Source organism: Narcine bancroftii, chromosome 5 (assembly GCF_036971445.1).
Source record: "Narcine bancroftii isolate sNarBan1 chromosome 5, sNarBan1.hap1, whole genome shotgun sequence".
NCBI classification, from domain to species: Eukaryota; Metazoa; Chordata; class Chondrichthyes; order Torpediniformes; family Narcinidae; genus Narcine; species Narcine bancroftii.
In genome coordinates this window covers 39,285,967-39,306,647 of record NC_091473.1, presented here as the reverse complement: position 1 = coordinate 39,306,647, position 20,681 = coordinate 39,285,967, and the positions used below count along the sequence as shown (strand labels likewise).

At 39.7% G+C, this 20,681-nt stretch overlaps 1 protein-coding gene across 2 annotated transcripts in view; it reads right to left on the bottom strand.

The window, feature by feature from the left end:
- cadpsa (Ca2+-dependent activator protein for secretion a) overlaps nucleotides 1–20,681 on the bottom strand; it is a 454,508-nt gene that overhangs the window by 80,033 nt on the left and 353,794 nt on the right. For both annotated transcript variants that reach the window (XM_069937157.1, XM_069937158.1), the window contains exons 17-18: nucleotides 16,613–16,719; nucleotides 1,420–1,576 (exon numbers count right to left, since the gene is read on the bottom strand). In XM_069937157.1, the coding sequence (XP_069793258.1) occupies nucleotides 1,420–1,576; nucleotides 16,613–16,719 (264 nt within the window). The remainder of the gene's footprint in view (nucleotides 1–1,419; nucleotides 1,577–16,612; nucleotides 16,720–20,681) is intronic.

Genomic DNA, 20,681 nt, shown 5'->3' with positions numbered 1-20,681 from the left:
GTAACTCAGGAATATCTGTAGACATCATTGTGGAAGTAAAAGCACAAAATGCTGGAGAATCTCTGCTGGTCAAACAGAGTTTATGCAGAAAAGGTAAATATAGATAACCAACATTTCGGGCTTGAGCCCTTCATCAAGTCCTGTGGATATTCTGTCAATCTGCAACTGTTCTCTCCGATGTAGAAAAGGCCATAATGGGAGCACTGGATGCACCACAGGACTGATTCACAGCATCTGATGCTCCTGTTGTGGATTTCTCTACATTGGAGAGACCAGCCGCAGATTGGCAATTGCTTTGCTGAGCACCTCCGGTCCCTCTGCCACAACAAAGACCTCCCAGTAGTCAACCATTTTAATTTGGAGTCAGACTTCCATGTTCACATGTCTGTCCATGACCTTATGTACTGTCCCACCCTGATTGGAGGAACAACACCTTGTTTTCAGTCTAAAGCCAGATGGCATTAACATCAACTTCTCTGCTTTCTGCTAACCAGCTTGCCTTTTCTTTCCCCCTCCCTTTCCAATTTTTCCAGGTATCCCCCTTCCTCCTCCACCCACCCTCCTCCCCCCCTGATCGCTGCTCTCATCTCTCTCCCTTCTCTACCTAACACCTCGTACTTTTGCCACCTTCCATTCCCCCTCCTCCAACCTTTTGTTCAGACACCCACTGACATTCTTTCACACCTTAATGAAAGGCTCAAGCCTGAAACATCGGTCATGCTACACTGTTTGACCAGTTGAGTTTCTCCATCATTTTGTGTTTTTACTGACATCATTTGACTCTGTTAAACTTTGATATCATTCTGCTGAATTTATGATAGAGGTCTTACATGGCCAGATTGATAACATTATGGAATAACTGTCTAAAAGGTTGACTGGATTTTTAAAAAAAAAAGCATTTCTAGGATGTTTAAAAACATACTTTTGTAGGCAGCCAACATTAGACAGGAATGCAGTAGTGAGGATGGGAGCATTCCTGCTTCTACACGAAAAGGTAAATACATTAAGACATCATTTTGGTGTTGACTTATCTGTAGACAAACTGATTATGGAATAAAGCAGCTACTGCTCACTCAGGATCAATTTCTATGAACGATCTTAAAGATGTATTTGACTCCCCTCAGGATCTGCTTTGGCGATCTGCCTGCAAATGGTCCAACCCAATACCAAGTTGGATATTTTACGGTTTTTCCACATTTATGCCCTGTTTTCCAACTCTGAAGACAGATTTGCTACATCTATTCTGCCATTATATATTCTGATGATGTTCCCTGTCTCTCAATCCCAATTTCACATGGCTCTTAGTGCAAATCTGAACAACATTATTAATGTTTTCAAAGTTATAATAAAAATAAAGAACTTAATAAAAAAAAATAATTGAAGATCATGCAAAAATGTTCTGTAAAATGCAATACATACAATCACTCCTCAGGAAATCATTGAGTAGCTGAAATAATGGGAAGCTGTCCCAAGTGTCCGGGGCTTGTGTCTCCAATACATTGTCCATGTCCACAGCAAAGAGTGAGAGAAAGGTCTCTGCGTGCTCAACCATCAAATCAGACCACCAAGCGAAAGCCTTTGAATCAGTAAGCCAGAGGAGAAAAAAAGAAGAAATTTTGCAAATAAAATCTTTCAGATACTTCACAGAGCTTCAGTAATTTGGAATTTTGATCATGTTTAACTCTGAAGGGTTGTGGAACCAAAGGAGTTATTGTAAAGAAACAAGTTTCCTGATATGTCTGTAAAAGGGAAATATTTTAAATCCAATTTATTCTGATTCAGAAGTCTTCTCAAATTTATATAATATTGGATCTCATATTTATTTGAGCAGTTTTCCTGTTGTTCTCTTAACAATAACTCATTGACGTCATGCCATTTACCAGCTTACTACAAGACAATGCCTCTTTGGGTATATTGGCTATTTTTGGTTTGCACTCCAAATATTCATGCAGCTAGGTCTTGTGCATGCTTTCCAACGTTTTGAGGAGGATTTCTATGAGTTTTTGGGAGTTACATTCACATCTTGGGTAACTGGATGTGAATGTGTTGAAAATGCATGCATGTTTGTCCTGTATCTTTCACTGGCCAGTAGCATGCAACATGAGTGGTGCTAGCAATGAAATTTTTATACAATAATGCTGAGGCAACATAATGCCAAGCTCATTTTATGTCGATTTTGTTTCTAAAAATATATTTTTTAAGGTTGATATTTCACTAATCAACACAAAACTTTTAATAACTAACCAATAGCTTTCAATTAAAGAAAAAAAATTACTTTTTAAAACAATAACAGAATGCTTGGAATTATTTATTTTTTTTGCACATTTTCTCTCTCTGGGTCTGGTGAGATTGTTCAGACATGAATCTGGTTTGGATAGCAAGGCAGAGACTGCATATTGCCACAGTTTTATGGTCTCTGGAAAGGGTGCCCTTTGGTCAGGGTAAAGGTAGTTTAAAATCACAATCTGAATGTCACAAATCACTAATAAGACTCTTCCTTCTCTGTCAGTTTAGTACCTCACCTCTGCTTAGTGCTGTTGGCCAGTAACCTAGCTGAGACTGGTACTTAGCGTTTCTGTAAAATCCAAGTGAAAATGTCAGCCAAGGCTGGATCTCCCAATCTGTGGCTTGGCAAATCGAGGGATGTCAGTATACTGCCTACATCTCACTGAAGTAAACTAAATGGCTCAGAATTTATTGGAGTAGGGGATTCCAAGTGTTTTGTTGTTTGTTGAATTTTATTTCTTCACCCTTCAGATAGAAAATTTTCTGTGATACAAGTTGGGGTCTTTGTCAACATGCGTGAGAAACAGCATAGAAATTTAAGGTAAGTGAAGGAATCAAAAAAGACAATAAGAATTAGGGTTAATTAGCTTCAAGTTAGAGAAAGATAAATTAAGGGAAGACATTTTATAGGACTAAATGAGAATGCTATACTTACAACCATTAATAGATTTCAAAATATTAAAATATCTATTGCAGTCATTTTAAAAAAGGATATTATTGATATTTTACATACAATTTTGAATCCCTCTTTATTGTCCTAAATGGAGATCAAATCCATAATCAAACTTGACAATGGGAGATTTTTGATAATACTCAACATACAGTAAATTACAAACATAAATAAGTAACAGTGTAGTTGCTCCAAATAAATTCATATTTGGTATTTGCAACATTTTGTTTGTTCCACGGTCACATCACAGACTTTCACAGAAAGATCAGTCATATCACATCACGACATTGATAATGTTGTGCTTTTTAGTCTATTTGCACTTAACGTCTAACTTCTGTCAATTGAGAAGTAGAAAAAAATAGATTTTTTTAAATAGTAAATAACTTTCTTATTGTAAATAACTTTTCAGATGTATTTTAGGGTGAATTTGCACATTAAGCATCATGGCAATGTGCTGTAACCTCAAATTCAATGGGAATTTAGGCAAATTAGAAGAATTTTATCTTCTATTAGGTGGTCGGAACATGTGGCAGCTGGGCATTGTACTCCTTTTGTGAAATGCAGGTCCATTGATGGGGTTGGTCATCCCAGTGGAGAGAGTAGAGTTTTAACTGGAAAAGATGGAAGTCCTCCCTTGCTCACGTGCAATGAAACTTTGAGTCCCATGATGTACACAATTCTTTTCAGTAAGATTCCTGCATGAAAGTCATCCTGATTTTCAGGTCGACTTCCAGCTGTTTGAAGAGCCCAGATCAGACCAAAGGTTCTGCTAAAGACCCTGCAGGTACAGTTGGAATTATGAACTTTGACTATGAGTGAAATTTGTCCTTCAACTCACTGCATCCAAGTTTCTGATATTTAAATTACCCCTCCCACAAACAAAGCAAAATAAGGTGGGGGGGGGGGAGGGGCAGTGGAGAGAGTTGCTTTTTGTCATGTCCAGATTGGATTAGCATTGACTTGTGCAATTTGGATTCTCCTGTTTTGACCTGGAGGCTGTCCCTTTACACTTGGCTGCAGCCCATATATCATGTGTTAGAATGTTCAAAGCCAAAATGGATAATGATGCATTGTTTAGCTTGGACTTCCCTGAAATGTTAAGAAAGCATGAAGCAGTACCTAGGCAACATTCTCGTGTCTCTCTAGTCAATAACCACCTCCAACAAGATAGAGTCTACCTCCTCTTAACATTGTTAAGACCCTCATTAACAACATCCTTCAGGATATAAATGACCAGCAAATTTAACTGCACCAACCACATTAATACTCTGGCTACAAGAGCAGAGAACATGGTTGACAACTGATCTTTAGACTCACTAAAGCCTTTCCACAAAACACAAAGGAGGTATATGATGGAACATTCTCCACAAATTTAGACAAGTGAAACTCCAACACATTATAAAAGTTTCCAGAAAAAAACAGTATGCATGAAACACCTTAACCAACCAGTCCCTCCGCCACCAGTGCAGTGTTGCAATGGTGTGCATTGTCCACAACAGCCATTCTCAACAGGGGTCATGTAACCCCCCCTCTCCCCAGGGGCCACAGCATATTTAAGAGGGGGCATTAAATCATAAGATATATTTTGTTTTCATGTAGTTGGACAGAATAACAGAAAAAAAAACTAAACATGACTGCTTCACAGGAAAGGGAGTCTATAAACTTTGAGCAGAGTCCCAACAGACATTAACCAAAAAAGAGGTTGATAATAGCTGGAGTTACTCCCATAGAACATTACAGCACAGAAACAGGGCCCTTCAGTCCTTCTAGCCTATGCTGAAACATTTTTTTTGCCTAGTCCCACTGACGTGCAACCAGTCCATAACCCTCCATATGTCCCCCATCCATGTACCTGTTCAAATTCTTCTTAAATGTTAAAATTGAGCCCACATTCATCACTTCATCTGGCAGCTCATTCCACACTCCCACCACTCTCTATGCGAAGAAGTTCCTCATTATTTTTCCCCTAAACCTTTCCCTTTTCACCCTTAACCTGTGCCCTCTTGTTTGTATCTCACCTACCCTCAGTGGAAAATACCTATATACAGTTACTCTATCCTCCTATTATATGGATTGTGGATGAACACATGGCCTCCCTGTCTGGAACGTTGTAGGTTGCGGATGGTCATGTGGCCTCCCTGCCTGAAAATTAACGTTGGACTCTGGCCACTATTAGTGCACACCTTACCAATGGCACATTTAAATGACAGTGTCGTCATTGGCCAGCTCAGAACAGTAAAAAACATTGATACATACCAAATATCTTTCTCTCTGCCTCTTGCACCAAGTCCCAGACATAGCTCCATGCCAGGTCGCTACTGTGGACATTGCTGGAGGAGTCATGGGTAAGGTGTGCACTACACTAAGTTGGGCCTTATTACTACAATAGACCAGTGCTTGCAGAGAGCTACACCCATGTTGGTTGAGGGAAATGGGAGCGTGTGTTTAAATCCTTGTCTTGTTAGTGTTCTAGATACCATATATTACTTAACACTGAGCCACACCCCGAGGTACAGGGATCGGGAGTGTCTGCTGAAGTCCCTGTCTGTGAGTGGGTATACGTGCAGGAGAGTGTGGTAGGGTATGCAGCCACTGGTACCAGAATCTCTTGTGCCCGATGTGCCTGCTCGCACCTTTATAATTTTTTTGTTTTGTACCGTGTAGAAGATAGGTGGCCACTGGTATCGCAGTCCAACCTGGGTCCAATGTGAATGTCTATATAGCTATTAAGTAGTAGAGTAATTAAGTATCATTTTGATGTCTCCCCCTCTTCGTCTCTGTGTGTTCAATAAAGTTACCTTTGATTGTAACCTTGTGTCCAAACCCTTCTCTCTGTGAACTCATTGAACCAGATACCTTTCCAAACGCAACCCCTCATAATCTCATAAATCTCCCTTATATCTTCTATGCTCCAGAGAATAAAGTCCTGACCTAATATGTATAACCTTTCATTGTAACTCAGTTCCTGATGTCCAGGCAACAGCCTAGTAAATCTTCTCTGCACTCTTTCTATCTTATTGATATGTTTCCTGTAGTTAGGTGACCAAAACAGAACACACAATAATTTGGCTTCACCAATATCTTATACAACTTTACCATAACATCCCAACTCTTATACTCAATACTTTGATTTATGAAGGCCAAAATTCCAAAAGCTTTCTTTACAACCCTAACTACCTGTGATGCCACTTTCAGGAAATATATATCTGTATTCCCAGACCCCTCAGTTCTACTGCACTCCTCAATGCCCTACCATTTACCATGTATGTCCTTTCTTGGTTTGTCCTTCCAAAATGCAATACTTCACACTTGTCTTCGCCACTAGTCACAGACCTCCAGTCTGAGAAGCAATCTTCATTCTCTGGCTTCTCCCGTCCAGCCATTGTTGAATTCAATTCACTACTTCACCATGAATACCTAGTGTCTGAACCTTCCTGACTAACCTTCTATGTGGGACCTTGTCAAAGGCCTTACTAAAGTCTATATAGGTTGTGTTATTATGTGTGTAAATAAGAACTACATTTCCATTTCAAAAAAACTCAGAAGATTTGTCTTATGTGCTTACCAACACCATTTTAGCTCATGGCTTTTGACTTTTTTACTTGGGATGTTGTCATTTTTATTCACCAAAAATGAACTGAAGAAAAATATAAGAATTGCTGCAAGTCATTGTGAGGACAACTTTCTGGTCAATGTTGAGTTAAGCACAGCTGCAATTCAACTAATTCTCTGGAGCTCTTCAGATTGAAGTCTCCTTATGAACTTTGCTTGGAGAAGGTTTCAATGTTTCCTTCACAGACTTGGGCTGTTCATGTGCAATTCTCACATTGCTCACAGTGTCCCTGTGCTGCAGAGCACCAGTGGCATTATTTCCACGCTCTCCTCCATCTTCCTGAATCTCTTGCTCTTGTTTTATTCTCTGCACCTGCAGCAGGTGAAGGTGAACTCGCAACTCATTGATGGCCTCTCGTTCATCGTGGATTGCTTGGTTCAGATGGTTGCTCTTTACCTCCTTCTGTGAGGCCATTGGAGTTTGGGTGATATGGGCTTAAAGTCACACATGCTATAATCCCCAAGTTTTGGCAAAGGACCCAAATTCACTGCTCAAAAATTGTGGGCCATTTTCTGATACCACTATATGACTCCTCCCATTACAGTCTAACAAATCCACAACTTTGAGGAACAGCTTGTCTGGCACTGGCTGCTTTGGTCTATAGGTGAGGCATATTTTAGATGAAGCAATGGTCTGGCTTATATCTTGGTTCATTCTTGGCCAGTACATCACCTCTCAAGCTCTATGTTTACATTTTTCCTCACCAAGATGCCCTTCGTGTATCTTCTGCAGCATTTCCTTGCCTAACAACGTTGGAGTCACAAACCTGTTTCCTTTGAAGACTATATCTTTCACACTGACAGTTCATCCCTGCATGCCCAGTAATTCCTAACCATTGGACAGCCATTCTTAGCTGCTGGCCATTCTTTCTGTGCTGTAGCTTTGAGCTCTTTCATTGTTTCACCCACCTCTGTTGCTTTCCTGATCTGTTCTGTTCTATCCTGGGATACTGGAAATGAGGTCGTAATCATGTCAACATAGACCTGTATCTCTGCATTATCCTCATGGTCGCTCCTTTCTTTCTTGTCAACTGCTCGGGACAGTGCATCAGCTGCAAACATGTATTTTCCTGGCACGTAAATCATTTTCACATCGTATTTCTGCAGTCTATTCAACATGCACTGTACTCTCATGGGACAGTCATTCAGTAGCTTGGACATAATTAAGACCAGTGGATTACGGTCTGTCTCCACTTCAATAACTTGTCCAAAAATATATTGATGGAACCTTTCACATGCACAAGTGTTGGCAAGAAGTTCTTTCTCTATCTGTGCAGAGTGGAAAGAGACTGGGCACAGAATTTAGATACTTTTGTTATGTAAACATGGTATTCTGTTTGTGTCTTTGTTCTTTTTAAAAGGGGAAAGCTGTGTTATTATGTGTGCAAATAAGAACTACATTTCCCAACATGCTCGAGGAAAATAAAGTCGATTAAGTGTTAAACCCACGTAAAGAACTGTCAGTGTGAAAGATATAGTCTTCAAAGGAAACAGGTTTGTGATTCCATCGTTGTTAGGCAAGGAAATGCTGCAGAAAATACACGAAAGGCATCTTGGTGAGGAAAAATGTAAACGTAGGGCTTGAGAGGTGATGTACTGGCCAAGAATAAACCAAGACATAAGCCAGACCATAGCTTCATCTAAAATATGCCTCACCTAAAGAACAAGCATAATATAGACAACAGTTACAGCCTTTCCTTCATCAACTTTCCTGGTAACCTCCTTAAAAACTCTATAAGATTGGTAAAACACAACCAACCACGCATAAAGCCACGTTGGCTATCCCTAATCAGTTCCTGGCCATCCAAATAATTGTATATCCCATCATTTGGAACACCTTCCAATAATGTATCTACTACTGATGTCAGGCTCATCAGCCTATCATTTCCATGGTAACTTTAAACAACAGAAGAATGTAAGCTGCCCTCCAATCCTTTGGTATCTCACCTGTGGCTAAGGATATTTTAAATATTTCTGTCAGACACCCTGCAATTTATACACTAGCCTCCCTCAAGATCCGAGGGAATATCTTGTCGGGCCCCGAGGATTTATCCACCCTTATTTGCTTTAAGACAGCAAGCACTTCCTCCTCTTTGATCTATATAGATTCCATGACCTCACTGCTTGTTTTCCTTACTTCCCATGACTCTGTGCCTGTTTCCTGAGGGAGCACTGATGGAAAAAAAAAACCATTTAAGATCTCCCCCATCTCTTTAGGCTCCATACAAAACCGAACTCTCTGATCTTCAAGGGGAACAATTTTCCCCCTTATTATCCTTTTGCTCTTAATATACTTGTAGAAATCCTTAGAACTTTCCTTCACATTGTCTGCCAAGACAACCTCATGTCTTCTTTTAGCTTCCCAATTTCTTTCCTGAGTTTTTTCTTACATTTTTTATACTCCTCAAGAACCTCATTTGCTCCATATTGCCTATACCTGCTACACACTTCTCTCTTCCTCCGAACCAGATCCCCAATATCCCTCAAAAACTAAAGTTCCCTATGCCTGCTAAACCTGCCTTCAATCCTGACAGGAACATACAAATTTAGCACTCTCAACATTTCACCTTTGAAAGTTCTCCACTTACTGAACACATCCTTGCCTGAAAACAACTCATCCCAGTCCACACATTCTAGATCTTTTCTCATTTCCTCAAAATTCACCTTCCTCCAATTTAGAATCTCAGCCCAAGGCCCACACCTATACTTCTCCATAATTAACTTGAAACTAATGGCATTATGATCACTGGACCAAAAATGTTCACCTATACATACTTCTGTCACCTGTCCTGTCTCGTTCCCTAATAGGAGATCCACTATTGCACACTGTCTACTTGGTACCTCTGTATATTGATTTCGAAAACTTTCCAGAACACATTTGACAAAATCCAAGCCATCCACCCCTTTTACATTATTGGAGTCCGAGCCAATAAGTGGAAATTTAAAATCTCCTACTATCGCAACCTTATCTTTCCTGCAACTGTCTGCTATCTCTCTACAAATTTGTGCCTCCAATTCTCATTGACCTTTGGGCTGTGTATAATACATATATAGTGTGGTCATTCCTTTCACATTCCTCAGCTCCCCCTATATAGCCTTAGTAGATGAGCTCTCTGCTTTGTCCTGTCTGAGCATAGCTGTGATATTTTCCCTGATGAGCAATTCCAGTCCTGGCCCCATTCTATTGTGTCTAAAGCAACGGAAGCCCAGAACATTGAACTGCCAGTCCTGGCCCTCCTGCAACCAAGTTTCACTAATAGCCACAATCCATGCTCTTGGGTCTAAGCTCATCTGCCTTTCCTACAATACTCCTTGTATTGAGATAGATGCACCTGACAACATTTTCACCATGTACAACAGGTGCCTGCAATTTTCACATTATCTTTCCCCCCCCCACCCCCCCCTCCACTCCTCTATCTGCTCTGGCACTCTGGTTCCCATCCACCTGCAAATCTCATTTAAACCCACTGCAGCAGCACCAGCAAATCTTCCCGCAGGATATAAGTGCCCCTCCAGTTCCGATGGGATACCTTCCCTGGAAAAAAAAGCCCAATGATTAAGAAACCTGAAGCCCTCCCTCCTGCACCATGACCTAAGCCACGTGTTAGGTTGCATTATCCTCCTATTTCTAACCTCTCTAGCACATGGCATTCTTAGCAATCCTTTGGGCACAACTCTGGAGGTCCTGTCCTTCAACTTAATGCCTAACTCCCTGAACTGTCCTTACAGAACCTCCTCACCTTTCCTACCCATGTCATTGGTCCCTATCAGGACCACACCATCTGGCTGCTCACCCTCTCTCTTGAGAATGCCGTGACTGCGATCTGAGATATTTCAGACCCTTGCACCTCGGAGGCAACATTCCATTGGAATACTCACTCTCTTCCACAGAACCTCTTATCTGTCCCTCTAACTATGGAATCCCTATTACTATAGGTTGCCTCTTCTCCTCCCTTCCCTTCTTAGCCAGAGGACCAGACTCCGTGTCAGAGACCTGATCGCTGTGCTGCTGGCTTCCCTGATGACCTACATTCTGCTTTGGCTGCCATTCCCTCTATTTTATGACTAGAGGAAATAAATATGATATCTGAAACTGTCCTTACCTGTGTCTAACTGCTGAATCCTTTGTGTTCCTCAAATAGGGTGGCCCTTTCTTACTTCAACTCCTGCACCATCACCTCAGCCCTATTCATGACGAAAGTCCCTTGAGCCAAAGGCTTTCCACTCTGACTCAATCCACTCCAACAATAATTGCTCCCTTAATGACTGCTCCACTACAGAGTCACTCACTTTTATAGTGATGTTTGGGTCACCTGAAGTAAATCACAAAAATTTGTAGTCACCGCGGTTGAAGTAAAATCAAAAAATGCTGGAGCGGTTCAGCAGGTCAAACAGTGTCATTTATGTAGCAAAGGTAAAAATACATAACCAACGTTTTTGGATTAAGTCTTTCATCAAGGTATGAGAGAATGCTGGCCCGACGTTTCAGTCTTGAACCTTTCATTAAGGTATGAGAGAATGCCTGCCCGACATTTCAGGATTCTCTCAAAGTATGAGAGAATGCTGGCCTGACGTTTCATCAAGGTACAAGAGAATGCTGGCCCAACGTTTCAGTCTTGAGCCCTTCATCAAGGTAGGAGAGAATGCCTGCCCAATGTTTCAGGATTGAGCCCTTCATCAAGGTATGACAGAATGCCTGCCCGACATTTCAGGATTGAAACCTTTATCAACGTATGAGAGAATGCCTGCCCGACGTTTCAGGATTGACCCCTTCATCAAGGTATGAGAGAATGCTGGCCCGACATTTCAGTCTTGAGCCCTTCATTGAGGTATGAGAGAATGCCTGCCCGACGTTTCAGTCTTGAGCCCTTCATCAAGGTATGAGAGAACGCCTGCCCGACGTTTCAGGATTGAGCTCTTCATCAAGGAATGAGAGAATGCCTGCCCGACGTTTCAGGATTGAGCTCTTCTTCAAGGTATGAGAGAATGCTGGCCCGACGTTTCAGTCTTGAGCCCTTCATCAAGGTATGAGAGAATGGTGGCCTGATGTTTCAGTCTTGAGCCCTTCATCAAGGTATGAGAGAATGCTGGCCCGACGTTTTGGTCTTGAGCCCTTCATCAAGGTATTATAGAATGGCGGCCACCTGACCTCAATTGCCCAATGAACTGCTGTTCCCAAGGTTATTGTAATAGCTTCTGCCAAATCTATGACACCCACCACCAAGGGCAGCATGAACATAGTGCCCCTAATGGCACACATTACCCTGACTTGAAAATATAATCATCATTCCTTCAATGTTGCTGCCTCTGCCATTCATGCCCCTCATCCTGTAAGTGCATAAAAAATACCAAACTAAAATGGAAAAAAAATCTATTATTCATGCAGAGACCCTTTCTTACATCCAAGACATCTCACACGCTCTCCATTACTTAGACAACTTTCAGCTCCCTGAACTGGATTGCCTCTTTTACTTCCATCCTCCATCTAAAAGGCTCTGCTTCTTCCTGAATAACAGAAGAAGATTCCCCCACCAGTTCCCCTCCAGCCCCACCCTCCTCTGTCTGGCAGGACTTGTACACACCCTCAATAGCTTCTTATTTGTCTTATCGGAGTTTCTCCAAATCAAAGATGTTAGGACTTGCACGGGTCCCAACTATGCCTGTCTTTTCATTGGCTATGTGGAGCAATCCATGCTGAAAGCTTACACAAGAAAGGCTCCTAAACTCTTTCTCCAATACACTGATAACTATATTGGTGCTGCCTCTGTACCCATGATGAGCGCTTCAACTTATTCTACTTTGCTGCCAACTTTCATCCTGATCACAAATTCATTTGGTCCATTGCTGGCAACTCTGTTTCATTTCTCTCTCCCCCCCAATTTTGGGAGACAAACTATCCACAGGCAAATTTTATGCACCCACTAGCTTCCACATTTTCCTTAACTACCCCTCTTTCCATCCTGTATCCTGCAAGGATTATATTGTTTTCTTCCAATTCTTCCATCTCCATCCCACCTGCTCCCAGGATGGGGCCTTCCATTCCAGAATATCCTCCTTCTTCAAAAAATGTGGATTTCCCTCTGAAGCCCTCACCAGAATATCGTTGAATTCCCATGGATCCTCAAATTCCTGCACATCTGCCTGGACCCATCCTCCCTCCCCTTAGATGCAATGAGTGGATTCCCCTCATCCTCACCTACCAGCACACCAGCCTCCACATCCAACATATCAATCTCCATCACCTACAATGGGATCTCACCACCAGGCTCATCTTCCCCTCCCTTCTTCTTTCCATAGAATTGCTCCGTCTGTGACTCACGCTTCCAGTCATCCCTTCCCAGGTGCTACTACTTGTGGCTAGTCTCAGTTTTTAAATTTTAAGGCAGCACTTCTGCTGGCACAGAGACACAGCGCTTCCTCATGCTGTTCTACCACCCAGTCCTATTGCGGACGGCTCTATACAGACTTTAAATGGCTTGTTAAAGACATTAATGTGTTTTATTTAAAATCATGTGACCGTGGAGTCTGGGCATAAGATGATGCCTGTGTTCAGCAGCGGGTTGCAGATTCCGAGGGAGCAGCAGAAAGGCGCAGGGCAGCAGCAATGGGGAGAACATCCCCTGTTGAGAAGGAGAAGCAAAGGAGTGGACCCTAAGGATGGTGACCAAGATGGTGGAGCAGGACACACTCAGGCAGCGAGCTATTGGCAACTTGCAGGTGAGGAATCTACACGGGATGTTGGAGACTTGATGTCAAAGAACTACACCAGGCTGCTGGAGACTGGCTCATGAGAACCAGGAATCGGTTTTTGAGAGAGTGCTGAGGTCAAGCAGTACTCCCGAAGGGCCCTGGGCACTGAAGGCTTCCTCATTGTACTGGAGGTTTAAATCTGGGCTCAAGTTGCTGATGGTTTGAACTGTGTGAGCGCTGGAGGTGAATCCATGGTCATCCACAGTGACTCTGGGAGGAACTCTCTTTTGCTTCTCTTTCTCTGACTGCAAAGGGGCGCCAGGTAATGCTAATTCTAATGGTGAATCTTTGTCTGCCTATGGCAGACTAAAGGCAATTTTGGGTAGTATTATATTTTTGTTTTATAACATTTCAATAAATACCTGAGCAATGAATTAACTTCAGTCTGTAAAAACCAGCTGTGAAATTAGTGTTCTGTAATGCCATGGCAACCTGAAATACATTCATCTTCCTACTTAGGATCTTGTTATGGAGACTCAATCAGGAAAATGCACACAGGGAAGTTAACCCAATTCTATAGATGTCTGATACACTGGAATGCTTATTTTAATGACATGAATTGCATAAACTTTACAATAATATGTTTAAATTTGCCATTTTTGTATACAATTGCACTATCCTCAGTAGGGCCCTTAATTGCCTTTTCTTTTCCATTCTTTCTCTTGCGTTGATTTATTTTGAGTTACATCTTGTCATCATCACTAACCACATTTAAGTGGCCAATTCTTTTCTCTGAGTGAACAAACTTTTTTTTGGTAAGCATGCACAGCAAATGATAATGGGCTATTTGCAATGGTGTGATCATTGCTGATGTTAGTTGCATACAGTTCCTATATGGCAGTACTTCAATGGAGGTACTAATCTGATCATATACTACCAATCAAGCTGAGCCCTTATTGTTCATTCATCAATCACTTTGTCCAAATCACTATTTTTAATGTATTACATTATCTTGCAACAACATGGTTGAATTGCATGACTCACAATCAATATTCATACTGGTAGAAACAGAAAACACATTTTACTTTTTTTTATATGTGGAGTTGCCACTCACACCAAAATGATTCAATATTTAAAAAAAATATATTCTAATAATCAGTTGATTTTGAACTGATGTGACATTCTACATTGTAAAACAAAATTCAAGTTCTGACTTCAGGGTAAAAATTCATCCTTTGTCTTCTGTGCTAAACATGTACTGAAACAGGGCCCACTGGAAATTGTTTTCAGTATTTGCCTCCACTGAAGTCAATGGAGCAAAATTTAAAAATAAGAAGAGGGGCACAGCAGCCATAACTTACGCACATTTAGCACAAAAGATTAAAAACAAATTCCTACTCTTTAATCCACACAGACAAATATTATAGTAGATTGAGGGAAGTTTCCATTAGGTAAAGATTGGTGAGATGTCGCAGATCCTGTCCTTGCTACAGCATCCAATAGTGCATGCAGAGGCTGTTCAGCCAGCCCAAGCAACCATTTCTGAAAATAGCTCTAAACAATAGTTTTACAAGTACTGTGCTGACAAATAGTGGTAGAGTGCTTTGAAGAAGAGTAAGAGCAGGGAAGGCCCAGGTAAAATTCCAATAAGGAAGGATAATATCTTTAGGACATGCACGAGACATATGGGGAGGTGACTCATTTCATTCAGTTTCGTCACATACCTCTTTTCCCTGTAGTAATCCAACAATGATTGAACAGTAGGGAGGAAATTTGAATATGCAAATCAAGTATTAGTTGGGACTGGTGCATTACTATTGTACCAAATAATAAAGGCACTATGGATGCAATACTCCAGTTTCACACTTTTCTATAGAAACTCTATAGAAACTTAAATTAAATGTAGAATTGTACAAATAAACAGCAAAGAAAATGACACCAGAAAATGTAGCAACATAAGCTTTTAAAATAAAAGCAATAGCTAACATCAAATGTAATAATATAAAAGGGAAGAAGCTCTTTGGTGAATTTACTTATTGCAATAGTTATTTTTTAAAAAGCCCAAATTAAAACATGGATGAAATAAAAGCTCCAGTGAATAGAAACACTTTAGACACAACAGAAAGTCCTGAGGGCAAATATTCTTATTACAAATTTCAGTGTGCAGAGCGTAAATCTACATTAGAAATTAATTTAGGTGATATGTAAAGAATTTATGAATTTTCATGCTCGTACGGCTGGAGTAAAAATCAGTATATTCTATTTTCATGCATATACGTCTGATAGAGGGAGATTTTCTTGAAACAAATAACAAATGTTGAAATATTAGCTCATTGTTGAAATGCTGAGATATTAATATTGTTGCTTCATTATTCACATATGTATTATTAAAAGTGCAAAGAGTGATTGTGTCCTCACAGTGGGGGGGGGGGGGGAAAGAGTGGGTAGGGTTTGAAGAGAAAGTAGAAAGCATAGAGCATTTACACTGTCGTACTGATTTTTGATAAAGTCCCTACAAATGTTGGAAGCTTGCAATTTTGAAATGGCTGCTAAATATCAACAGTTGCAGGTGGCCAATGTGATTGGAACCCAATTATTTCCCATCCAGATATTATTGTAATGTTTAGTTTTGTAGAAATTAATACTTGTCAATGTTAAATCTTATGAGAAATTTTAAAGCTGTCTGAAATTCTAGAAAAAAAGTGGAAAGCATTTGACGGAAACAGTTGAATATCATTCGTGATGTATGCACAGTAACTGATTCATTTGAAACCACCATAACCGTGAAGTTTAAAAAGTTTTTTTTCCAGAGTTTTTTGTATCATTATTTCATCTGAGAAGACCATATTCAGAAGGGCTTGTAGAGAAATTTCACAGTACCTTATCTATTAAATGGTCATTAACCTGTCTTGAGATTAAAAATGTAAAAATATTTCCACATCCAATTTGTACAAGATTTAATGGAAGGAATGAAATTGATGAAATTTTTCAGTGCATTATCACATTTAGATCAGGTTCTCAGATGTCCTGTGGTCAAACAGCTAATAACAAAGGCATATGATTTCATTTAGTAATTGCATTTTAATAGCAAAATTAGAGCAGTTATTTCAGACAAGTAATTTTAAATTGAGAGCTTTAAGATTTCCTTCTAAGTATCCATCATGGGAACAGTCCTGAAATGGTTATTATGTTGCTTTTATATCAATTTGAAATCTACTCTCCATCTGACTGGGATTATTCATAACAATCGGATATGAGAGACATTAAAACATTATAGAACTGCTTTCATCTAATCATCTAAAATGACTTCAAACCATATAATTTAGTCTGTAATTTATTAAGTGCAACACTCACCTCTGCATGGTGCTCTTCATTTTGCTGCAGTACCTCAATGACCAGTTCAGCGAGTCGAATTGTATCTTCTAGTTTTTTGGCAGGAGTGACTAACTGTCCAACATTTTCTGTGGTCAACAGTATTACAAAATGAGCAATACAATACAATTCTATCTCAATACATGTTTCCTCTGTTTACGCTAATTTTAAAGATATTTAAATTGACCTTGTTAGTATTTTAAACAATACATAATTAACAAAAGCAATAAATTAGATCAAATATACTGCACGGTTTAATAAAATTGCACAGTGCTCCAGTTAGGATCCCATCCAGGGGCTAGGACCATGTTCAAGTTCACATTTGAAAATGTCCAATATTTGTAAAGATACTTCAGGACATCTGTCTGGAGGAAGGAATCTGATTTTCACTCCTATTTTTTTTTTAAATTCTCCTCAATTTGCATATAATTTAGAGGCAAGATGGATCAGTAAAAGAGACCTTGGAAAAAATATTTAAGGAATAGAAAGGCAACATTTAAAACAAATGACCAGAACTTCAAAGAAATGTCCTAAATGGAGCACAACTGTTTGCAGGAAATATATTATTTTACAAGACTTGTTTTATGAAAGCAACTCATCATACAGCAACACTGTTAGTTTGTGCTGACATTTATAGTTGTGAATGTTGCGTGCACCAAATGCTTAACAAAGATGACAAAAGTATTCTTTTTCTAGGCCCTAACTAGAAATTTACCCGATGATTACAATGACACAGCTAATTCGTGTTTAAGTTTATATCAAACTATGCATTTCTGCCACAAATTGAACATAACCAAGATAAGTAAAATAATCCTTAAAAGCAACAAGCTACAAAAAGCTTAAGCAACAGAAATAAAAAAAAAACTGTAACAGTACTTGGTATTTGTTTAGGCATGCCTCTGATTCTCTGACTAAAACTGTTTTGCTGCGTTTTTATGGGTGAAGGTGCAGGCGGTGGTTTAGGCCAAGATCGTCGTGCTGTCATGCATGAGTGAAAAAGACAGGAAGAGTAAGCAAGCAAGTGACAGAATGAGTAATTGCACAAGTAATGAAAAAAAGTCAAAATAGAGAAAGAAACTTCAAGCATATTCATGACGTTTCAAAAGATACTTCTGTAACCTGCTAATGACAGCTGGAGTTAAATGTTTCTAAAGATTTCAATATCCCGTATAGCAGATATTTTAAGCACAGACATGAAATTTGTCAATACAGGTACTCCTCGACATACATCCATGTTCCATTCTGGACTACCGGTCGTATCTCAGAATGGACGTATGTCGGAATTGCGTACTTACCTTGTTAGTCAGTGCCCCAGGGTCTGTAGGCTGGGCGTGACCATCTTGATTCCTGTGCGCATGTGCGAGTCTTTGGGTGGTGCATGCATGGTGGGTTCCCATATTGGAGTTCAGTTGGTGCACGCACGAGAGTTAAGCATCATAACGCTATTGAATTCACACCCTTAACTCTCATGCATGGGCCAATATGCGGACACACAGGACATGTGCCTCCCCAAGGCTCGTGCAAGCACACGGTACTCAAGGTGGCTTTGACCAACCTATGAATCCCGGGACGCCGACTAACATGGTAAGTATGCACATTTTGGCTCTTATCCTTGTAATAGTTTGTCAAATAGACATAAACCATGAAAATTTCATGCACATATATATAGTTTTAAAAATTGGTCGTATGTATGGATGGACGTAAGTTGCATAGGTTGCAAGTTGGGGAGTACCTGTAATCGATCTGATATGCCAAAAAACCCACAGATTTTATTTTTTTTCCTGTATCATTTTATTCTAATTGTGTTAAGTAGTACAGTCCACTCAAATTCTCAGCTATACGGATTTCTTTAAAGAAACTATAAAAAGTTAGTAATGAAATGGTAGAAGAAATCATGGCTTTAAAAGTAATTCTACCCTGAAAACTAGCCTTCAAATCTATCTTAAATCAGGTATTTTGTTTGTCAGTTCCTGTGATTGTGTTCATTGTTTCTTTCTTTCAACAAGTGCAATTTGGACCCAATGGAGATCTTTTCAGCTTCGCTGCACAGCTAATAATAGAACATAAAGGATTAATGAACTCACTGCAGAATCAACTAAATATACTTCTTATTGAAACGCTTGAATCAGACAGATTTTACACTGGTTTTGCATTCTCCTCTGTCAGGCTCTCAACCCAGGGGTGAAGCCAAAAGCTTCTAGATTTTTCTATTTATAGAAAAAAGCAGACCCAGGTAGACTGGTGGAATAAAATAGAAAGCAATATTTATTTTAGATTTCTTATGATGCCGCTGACCCATAAAAACTAGTAGACATTGGGGTGAAGAAGCTGCACACACGAGACTAAAAAATGGGATTAATTAGGCTTTTATGGGAGGCGTTTTGATAAAATCAGAGAAACATCAAAATTCATATTACAGAATGAAATGCATTCCCAACAATTCAAAATGGTGATACATGTAACAAGAGTTTACTTTAGAATGGATTGGGGATTTAAACACAAATATAATTTACATTTTTAAAAGAGGGAAAATAAAGGTGAGAGACAATGTTAGACTTAAAGAGTGGTTGCCATTTCCTTTAGGAGATCGGTAGCATTAATTATTTATTTTGTGTTAACCATGGCGACCTACAGGGTTGATGTCTTTTAATGCCACCTTGCTCCTTGGCTATCATGATTGTTTTCATGTTTGTCAAGAATGGAGTATTTAGAACTGTCTCGCTGAAAGACCGGTTGTGGACAATTTCAGAGTTGTTAGATGTATAAAAGAATCTCCATCTCTAATTGTAACTAAACCTAAAACTCGTTTACAAAATCCAGCAGAATCTGATGCCATATTAACCATGAACTTGGTGCTTGATGAGGAATCATCTATCATTATTCGTGGAACAAAATGAAACGGACTTGAATGATAATTGGCTGCACATGTAGTGCTCCTTGGGTTCACTTGTAGAAGATTCCTTCACACACTTTACATAAATCAATGTGCAGTTGTGAGGGTCTAAACTCTAGGCAGAGTTGGTTACAACCAATCCCCAAATATTTATATACTTTTATGTGCACAGGAGGCCACCCAGCCCATCGAATTGCATCCGCTTCCAGCAGAGTACTCCTGTCAGTTGTACTCCCCTTGTTTTACTCCCCAGTGCCTCAGCATCTGATTTCCTCTTGCATGAGGAAATTTATAAATTAGCTTTAGCGTTAGAATCCTAAATTCTGGTAGCTTTCTCCAAAAGGCCAAAGTCTTGGGTCGATGTAAATTAATTATCTTAGTTCAAACACTGCTCAAAAGTACAATTGTTTCAAAATTTTGAATTATTCTTTCCAAAATACCTGATTTAACTTTTTTTTAATAAATAAATTGAATTGTTGACATGCACCATGAAATAAGACCAAGGTTAGACCCTCGCCTTATTTTCAATTATTGTAACATAACATCTGAGCCTCTGAGGAAACAATAGATCCCCAATATTTACAAATGGTTTCTTAATAAATGGGCTGCAAATTATTTATCCATTTTATTTCGACTGATCTGTATATAAGATGATATTTTAAAATCTATATAGATTCTGATATGTAGTGATGTGGTTGTGTTAAATGGAAAAATTCATAGCACTGTAATGTTATTCATAATGGGAATGTAGAGTTATATTGCATGGAAAAAGTGCCTTCAGCTCAATTTGTCCATGCCAGCCAAGTTGCCTCTCTGAGTTCGTCCAATTTCCTGTTATTTGGCTAAAATCCCTTTAAAACTTCCCTCTCCTATATCTGCCTAAATTCTTAGTTTAATTTTTTTTTGAGATACAGCATGGTAACAGGCCCTTCTGGGCCATGACCCTGCACCATCCAAATGCACCCATTTGACTAATGAACTTACCAACCCCATAAATCTTGGGAATATGGGAGGGCACCAGAGCACCCGAAAAAAAACACACAGTCATAGTGAAAATGTACAAACTCCTTATAGACATTATTAGATCCAAACCCGGATTGCTAGTAATGTAATAGCATTGTACGAAGTACTATCTCCACAACTTCTTCTGGCAGGTTG